The following is an 8896-nucleotide window of genomic DNA, read 5'->3' on the forward strand; positions in this document are numbered from 1 at the left end:
TGTATATTTTGGCATGGCACCTTTTAACTCAATTTTTAAGTTTGGAACTTAAGGCTCTTACTATGTTGGTTAGATTTTAAGTGAACTAAAATCCTTAATCATGCAACATAATCAAGCTTTTGATCTCATGCATTTTAAGACATATTTAAAAGCAATAAATAACTTAAAACATGCATAAGATAAATGTGATCTAGTATGGCCCGACTTCATCTTGAAGCTTTAACTTCAAAGTCCGTCTTGAAAATCTCCGTGGGAGGCACCATTTTCTTCAAATAGGATAAGCTATAACTAATTACAACTATTTGATGGTACGCAGACCATATTTGAATTGAAAAATAACTTTGGTACTTTAGACCAATTACATTCAAATTAATGGTACGCAGACCATATTTTCTATCCTATTTGGGCCATACTAGTCACTTCATAACCTGCAAAACAGTACATATACAATATATACCATTCACCCATTCATTATCATGAATGGCCCACTTAGCTGGTTAGTAAAACACATTATGCATCACGTAAATATTTGCAGCAATTAATCAAGGGCACCAATAATCTACCAATTATTCAGTCCTTATTAATTCTAATCAAGTTGTTTTAACCTTAAGGATTTGTAGACCTAATCAAGAGTTTATGACTAAAATACGCTCCCACTTAAACCAATAAATTCATATGCTTTACTAATTTTAAACATAAAAATGTATTTCTAGTCTAACCGGAAACATACAAATTTAATTAAAATTTAAAGCTCATATAAATTTATAATTGAATCCAAAAGTTTAATTTAATTTCAGTCGTGTTTAAATTAATTCATGATTTTAATTTTAGTAAAATAATTAGAATAAATAAAATTTATTATAATTACAATATTCAAAATTAAAATCCAAGAAAATAATTTAAATTATTAATTTTAAAATTAATTAAAATTACGTGAACTGAAATTTTCAAATTAAACATTCAAAACGATCTAATCGTAACGCAAACACCCTACGCATTGCACGCCCATGGGCCGCACGCACACAGCCATCGCTGGCCATGTGCGCGCAGCCCATGCGCTCGTCGCATAGCTGCTGCATCTCCATCGCAAGCCATCGCACGCTGTGGTGCTTGCTGCGCGCGCGCCAGCGCTCGTCGCACGCGAGCCATCGCTCGCAGTGCGCGCGAGCCATCGCTCGCTGTGCGCGCGACATCGCTCGATGTGCGCGCGAGCTCGCTCGCTGGGCGCGCGACATCGCTCGCTGTGCGCGCGAGCAACGCTGGGCGCAGCGCTCGTGGCACGCGAGCTTGCGCTCGCTGCGCGCGAGGCTGCGCGCTCATGCGCGAGGCAGTGCGCGTTGTGGCGCAGCTCGCTTGCTGCCCACACGCGACTGCCTTGGCTCGCCCTTCGCCCATGCCCATTCATCCATTGCTCGTGGCCCACGACACAAGGCAGGGCTGCTGCCTTGTGCTCGTGCACTACGCCCTTGCTCATTGCATTCGTGCCGCACGGGCGACGAGCTCCCTTGCTCGTCGTCGCATGCCCGCATTATACAACACCCCTTAAGGGTAACACGAAGCGTCCATTGCTTTGTGCGTGCAAGTTATATGAACGAATCGCATAAAAAATTTAAAATTTATAAAATTAATGACAAATTAATAAATATTATTAATTTCATAATTTTAGGGCGAAAAATCGAAAATTTATTATCCAATTGATTTCCGATTGTTATGGATTCAAGTCTAGGTCATAAAAATTTAAAATTTATCATAAATTTACAATTTTTATGGTGGTTTTTAATCATAGGTTTCTAATTAAATTACAATTAATTATGAAAATCAAATTAATTCTAAATTATTCTAATTTTCAACAAATTAATCATAATTACAAATTAGATTGCATAATTAACAAGACTAGGCATTCAAACTTGTTAAACATATGCAGTAGGTCAATCAAAAATTCAAGATTTATCAACAAGAATCGCAAATATTTAATTTAACATCTTAAATTTACGAAATTTTGCATTCGAAAAACTAAAACCTTCGAAAAGTCATAGTTAGGCTTCGAATTTTAGAATGCCTTTTACATGCGGAATTGACACAAAAATCACTCGATTTGGATGAGTAACGAAGAAACTGCCGAAAAACTGCGTACGTATAATTAAATAAACGCAATTTGCAATTAATTAACAATTACGAAAATTAATCACCCCTTTTAATTCTTGCAAATTTGTAATATTTAACCATGTTTATGCAATTTAGATTATGAAAATAATAAGGGGCTCGTGATACCACTGTTAGGTTATGATACATATGATATTACATAAATCATGCGGAAACAACCATTAACCCAGGATTACATATTATTTACACATAATCATATAGCATAATTTAGATGCATACTCTTTGTTGCGTGCCCTCCCTAGCTGCGCCCGAACCGAGCAAGAACAAGTCTTTAGGACTCCAAGTGTCGTCCCTCCGTAGATAGTCCACAGCACGTCCGGATCCGCCTTAAGATTGACCAACTAGAATCGCCCTTAAGGTACTAGAATTTTCGGCACTTTTGAGCAAGATGTGTGGCTGAATTTTTCTCTCAAAACTCATTTTGAATACTGAAAACTCATTATAAATTGTGAACCCAGGCCACATATTTATAGGGTTATGGAAAGGGAATTGGAATCCTATTCAGATACAAATTAATTAAACCTAGAATCCTACAAGAACTCTAATTTAATTAATTTATCAAATAGAATTAGGAATTTAATCATTAACCGAACTCTGCACGTTTTAGGAAACGTGCACGAACACAAACACTTACGCACACACACACAGCAGCCTCGATGGGCCGCCCATGCGTGCGTGCGAGCAGCAGCCCACGCAGCGAGGCCTGCGCGAGCCACAAGCCCACGCAAGCATCCGCGCGCGCTGCACGCGCTGTGCGCGCTGCGCGCGCTGTGCGCGCTGCGTGCGCTGTGCGCGCTGCCACGGCCTGCTGGGCCTGGCCTTGCGCTGGGCCTGGCGTGGCTGTTTGTGTGGCGCGCTTGGCTTGCTGGGCGATGGCCTGGCTTCGTGCTGGGCCCTCGTCCGGCAGGCCTCGTCCGATGCTTATTCGTACGATACACTTCCGATTAAATTTCCGATTCCGGAATACATTTCCGATACGAACAATATTTAACATTTCCGATTCCGGAATTAATTTCCGTTTCGAACAAATATTTAATATTTCCGTTTCCGGAATTATTTTCCGATTCCGGTAATATTTCCGATTCTGACAATATTTCCGTTTCCGGCAATATTTCCGATTCTGGTAATATTTCCATTTCCGATAATATTTTCCGATACGTACCATGTTTCCGTTTCCGGCAACATCTACGACTTGGATAATATTTATATTTCCGATACGATCCATATTTCCGTTTCCGGCAATATCATCGTTTCCGGAGTATTCATTTCTTGCCTGTGACGATCTCAGCTCCCACTGAAACCAAGATCCGTCGATTCCGAATATCCATAGATAGAGTATTTAATGCCATTAAATACTTGATCCGTTTACGTACTATTTGTGTGACCCTACGGGTTCAGTCAAGAGTAAGCTGTGGATTAATATCATTAATTCCACTTGAACTGAAGCGGCCTCTAGCTAGGCATTCAGCTCACTTGATCTCACTGAATTATTAACTTGTTAATTAATACTGAACCGCATTTATTAGACTTATCATAGAATGCATACTTGGACCAAGGGCATTATTTCCTTCACTCACGGTGTTAAAGCTAGTTAAATTGAGTCGTGCACCATGTAGTCATTTGTATTTCGTATTCTCCTTTAATAAGAATTACTTTAGTTTCAAAATAAATCCCATTTCTAATTTTCTAAAATAACTTTTTTGTACCCAACTCGAACTACTTGTCTACCGGCTCTAACATCTCTAAGGATTTCTCCACGACTGTTTCCTATTTATACTCAACTCAAAGAGGATATGAAAACAAACTCTTTTGTAGCGAGCAACTCATATGCGCTATGCCGTTATCTAACGACTTTAAGACATCTCGTGCTCCAAATTATCTCACTCAAACAATTTGTTTGGCACCTCGAACAACTTTATGATAGACGTGATCAACTATAGCACGGCCCGCTAGCCCAACTTGACACATCTCGAAAAAAATGTGGGCTTGTGCAGCCTGAAATACACATTTTAAGATTAAAATTCAAATCCGACCCGAAAAAGCCCAGAAAATCTATTTTCGCCCGAAAAACCTATACCAAATTTATGGATTTGAACAAAAGTTTTTTTGGATCAAAACCCCGAATTTTGATCACTTCATTTAGGACAACCTTTTCCGTATAATCTGGTGGTCTTTGTGCGTTTCATTTCAACAACACATCCTCTGCCACAAAGATGTACGGAGTACCTCGTTTCAACACTTGACTGTTATTTGGCTACAACTTTATCAACAACACCCACTTTCTTACATTGTGTTTTCTTTTGTTGTTGTCAATGGCGTCTTTTTTGACTTCATCTCCCACTTTCTCGCTTCAAAACAAGGTACTACTCCAAATATGAACTCATCAATCTCATTTCTGATTATCGTATTGTGCCAATTTGAATGATTTATCTGCAATTGTTTTATGATTGGCCACGATTCTAACCCTAATTGACGAATCCAATTGTCTAAATAGTTGCTTCATTAGGGTTGATGATGATAACCTAATTTCTGGGTTTCTCGTCAATTAAATTCTTCCTAGTCTAGAATCGATGTTACATTATGTATGTTTTAGTTAATGAATTGAAGCTATGAGCTTGAAATTAAGGTTCTAAACCTAATTGTTGAATTCAATTGTCCCAATTTTGTGAAGTTGCTTGATTTGGGGTTAATGATTGGCCAAGATCCTAACTCTTAACTGATGAATCCAATTGTCTAAATATAGTTGCTTAGAATTGATGTTACATTGTAGTATGTTTTAGTTAATGAATTGAAGCTGTGAGCTTGGAATTAAGATTCTAAACCTTAATTGTTGAATCAATTGTCCCAATTTTGTGAAGTTGCTTGATTTGGTGTTGATGATTGGCCAAGATCCTAACTCTTAACTGATGAATCCAATTGTCTAAATATAGTTGCTTATAATTGATGTTACGTTATCTATGTTTTAGTTAATGAATTGTAGCTATGAGCTTGCAATTAAGATTCTAAACCTTAATTGTTGAATTCAATTGTCCCAATTTTGTGAAGTTGCTTGATTTGGGGTTGATGATTGGCCAAGATCCTAACTCTTAACTGATGAATCCAATTGTCTAAATATAGTTGCTTAGAATTGATACATTGTACTACGTAGTATGTTTTAGTTAATGAATTGAAGCTGCGAGCTTGGAATTAAGATTTTAAACCTTAGTTGTTGAATTCAGTTGTCCCAATCTTGTGAAGTTGCTTGATTTGGGGTTAATGATAGTGATAACTAGTTTCAGGGTTGCTTCTGTTAATGAATTTTGTTGCGGATTTATTTGCAATCGAGAAAGTTATTCAGGAGAAATTGATCAATTCAGGCTGTTTTAGAAATTGTTTGTTGAAATCTTACTTTGTCCTGATCAATCACACCAATTTGGCACCCCGAAAAAAAATCCCGTCAAACTTGATAACTACGATAACTAGTAGCGCAATGGTCATTTGAGCTCGGAGAACAAATCCTTGAAGTAGATCATGTGAACATGTCCGTATTGTCCCACAACAATCTCTGTGCCTCCTAGCAAAAGCAACAAGTCTATCCTTCGTCAACTTCCTCCTATTGGCTCGTCAAATTTCATATGTTTACCGAGCTCTAGCAATGGTCAAGCTGCTAAAGTTGTCAAGTTTGAATTTACAAGCCATATTTAAGTCGTGTCAGGCTCTTAACTCTGACAAGCATAAATGGGCTTTAAATCTTTCACTGATGTACAGTGATCTTAACAAAATTATATCCAAAGCATAATTAAGAATGATTTAGCCAAGTTGTTTCCTACTTTCCTGTGATCCCCCATTCCATTTTTAAATGCACAAATTTTGTTCTCCAAGGACTGTAAATGTTTCCAGGAAGAATATTATCTTTTGTGGATTTGTCTAATGATAGTTTGGCTTTCGAAGGAATTACTACTACCTCATGATTTATGAGTTTATTTTCTTATTGTTGAATTTCACCATATCAGATCAGTTATCACGGTGAGAGAAATCCACTTACTACCTTATCGGTATCGTTTTCGAGCCCATATGTCGGAAGAAGGGGTAGAGGTTATGGGAGTTATTCAGTATCAAGAGCTACTTCCATTGAAAAAGATGTCCTTCACAAGGATGTCCACGGGGTTGATGAAAAAGATGGTATGTTTTTCTACTAGTATGCACGGGTACTTGAAACATTTGCCTCTTAAACTCATGGGTACTTGAAAATTTCCCCCTTACTGTTTCATAATATCCGAGCATAATTCATTGTTGGAGTATTATGTTTATGTATTCACACATGGCTTTCACATCATATCCCTTTCATATACTCGAATATTGAAACATTTACAACGGAACCCAGTAGGTGTAATTAAGTCATTTGACATTGGATACAGAGCATAAGCATGAATGCATATTCACAAGAATCTAAACAAGTGTAGACTATGTAACTACGAGATTCAATATTTGGTTGGTTCTTACCCAGGAATTTCGTGATTTGAGAATTGCATGATTTTAAGTATACATGCAAACTAATATCTGACATAACATTTCAAAATTATTGTTCTCTATCTTTTTGTTTGTATGATTTTTTTTAGAAAATGTGTGATTCTGGTAATCTGGTTACAAGTCTTACAACCACATAGCATAGTCTATGAGATTATGAAACCATAAATTCCAAGTTTCAGTTACTTATTCAGTCATATTCCATTTATTATGTTAAAAGAGAAAAAAAAGTCTCCATTTAGTTTAAAACTGTAAAAATTGATGAAAGTTCTAACCTTCTAAGCCTCAATATCATGGAAATGTCGAGCTAAAGATTTTTCTTCATTGTCATCATCATTTTTTCCTCTTTTGGGTAATGAGGAAGACAATTGGCATATCCTCTTTCCTTCAAACTTTGTTACTTTGTCAGCAAATAATTTCCCTTGTTTCAACTATGTCATATTCAAATGGAGCCTGTTGTGAATCGAATAGGATCACGATCATCTGGTTTTGCTATAATAGCGCTTGTTGTGAATCAACTATCAAACAGTTTTCTTTACTGTTATTGCCTCTTCTATTCTGAGTTGTAGCTATTGATCCAGATTTTGGAGTAGTTGGTATGCACCATGTTGGCGTTCTCTGCGAAAACCTTGAACGATCACTTGATTTTTACCAAAACATTCTAGGTACATATTCCTACTCTTCCTAGAAGACATTTCTGATGTCAAGGTTTCAATTGAAAGCACTAATACACCTTAATGACAGGTTTGGAGATAAATGAGGCTAGACCACATGACAAGCTCCCTTACAGGGGTGCGTGGCTGTGGGTTGGGTCTGAGATGATTCATTTGATGGAGCTTCCAAATCCTGACCCATTGGCAGGGCGACCCGAACATGGGGGCCGAGATCGTCATGCCTGCATTGCGATAAAGGATGTGTCTAAGCTTAAAGAAATCCTCGACAAAGCAGGTAGATTTTTTTTTTAAATCTGTTTTCGGGAATCGAACTGCTTAAAAGATGTTTTAGCCTTTGCCATGGTCTAAGGAACAATGTTCTATAACATTATACTAAAACAAACACTAGGAATAACACGTGTCACTTCGTGGTGAAATTTTTTCCCGCCAAAACCTTTTTTTCTTCCTTTTTTTATTCATTTATTTGTTTCAATCACTTTATGGAAAAGATCCAGGCTCCATTCTTTTGGACTTATTTTGACTGAATAAATATTATCTAAACTTAAATGAATTTATCTGAACCTATTTTATCGGAAGGAAACTTATTTTGTCTGTGATGAACTTATTTGTGTGTGAAAATGTCTGAAAAAAACTTATATTTGGTGAATGTGAAAATGTCTGAAAAAAACTTATTTTTGGTGAATGTGAAAATGTCTGAATTTTTTTTATTTTTGTTGAACTTATATTATCTGAACTTATTTTATCTTAAATAAGTCAAAATAAGCTGAGCAGAACAGAATCTCAGTATATTTTACTAAAACTTTATTAATCTTTTGAAAGTTTGTCAAAATCTTTTGGGTTCGATACTACTTTATTTTCGAACAATTCTTTATTACCCAAATATTTTATTATAATATTTATAATATCCGTGCGAGTACGGGTCCTAATCTCGTTTATACTAAATAAGGAGTTTTCAAAATGGCAGGTATACCTTATACCCTCAGTCGATCTGGAAGACCCGCACTCTTCACTAGAGATCCAGATTCTAACGCACTAGAATTCACGCAAGTTTAATTGTGCAGTATACTTTTTTTTTTTTTTCTGTACTTGTACATAATGGTAAAAGAACATTTGTATTTAGAAAACCTGGGTTTTTTAAGCCTGAAATACTAAACTGTGTCTGAGAACTGCATATTTAAACGATACATGTGTTACATGCTTACAACCCTTGATGTCTAAGGTAGAACTTTGATTTAGCTAGCTATATGTAGGGCGTGTTCGGCGGTAGCGTTTGAGATAGCAGGTAACGTTCTGATCTAGGCCCTGTTCGTCAAAATTAGCAGTAGCGGGTAGCGTTTAGCGGTTGAGTAGCGGGTAGATGTAGCGTTTGAGTAGCTTTTGTCAAACGTTAAAATTAGTAGTTTTTGGTAGCGGGTAGCTTTTGACAAATTTATAGTAAAATTTTAAACAATATTCTACCTTTTATTTTATTTTAGAATATCAACCGCTACTTTTACCGAACACACATATCAGTTAGCCGCTACTTTGACAGCTAACCTTAACCCGTTACTATT

At 36.8% G+C, this 8896-nt stretch overlaps 1 protein-coding gene across 2 annotated transcripts; it reads left to right on the forward strand.

The window, feature by feature from the left end:
- Positions 1-4312: 4312 nt before the first annotated feature.
- LOC110793340 (glyoxylase I 4) lies at positions 4313-8547 on the forward strand. 2 transcript variants are annotated; one of them, XM_021998205.2, is made up of 5 exons: positions 4313-4523; positions 6156-6324; positions 7239-7334; positions 7414-7617; positions 8308-8547. In XM_021998205.2, exons 1-5 carry the CDS (start codon positions 4476-4478, stop codon positions 8394-8396), a joined length of 606 nt encoding a protein of 201 aa, XP_021853897.1. In that variant the 5' UTR covers positions 4313-4475; the 3' UTR covers positions 8397-8547. The 2 variants fall into 2 exon arrangements, with proteins under 2 accessions (XP_021853897.1, XP_021853898.1); XM_021998206.2 differs by having other exon boundaries at positions 4316-4523; positions 7251-7334.
- The last annotated feature ends 349 nt before the right edge of the window (positions 8548-8896 follow it).

Source organism: Spinacia oleracea, chromosome 2 (genome assembly GCF_020520425.1).
Source record: "Spinacia oleracea cultivar Varoflay chromosome 2, BTI_SOV_V1, whole genome shotgun sequence".
Taxonomy (NCBI): Eukaryota; Viridiplantae; Streptophyta; class Magnoliopsida; order Caryophyllales; family Amaranthaceae; genus Spinacia; species Spinacia oleracea.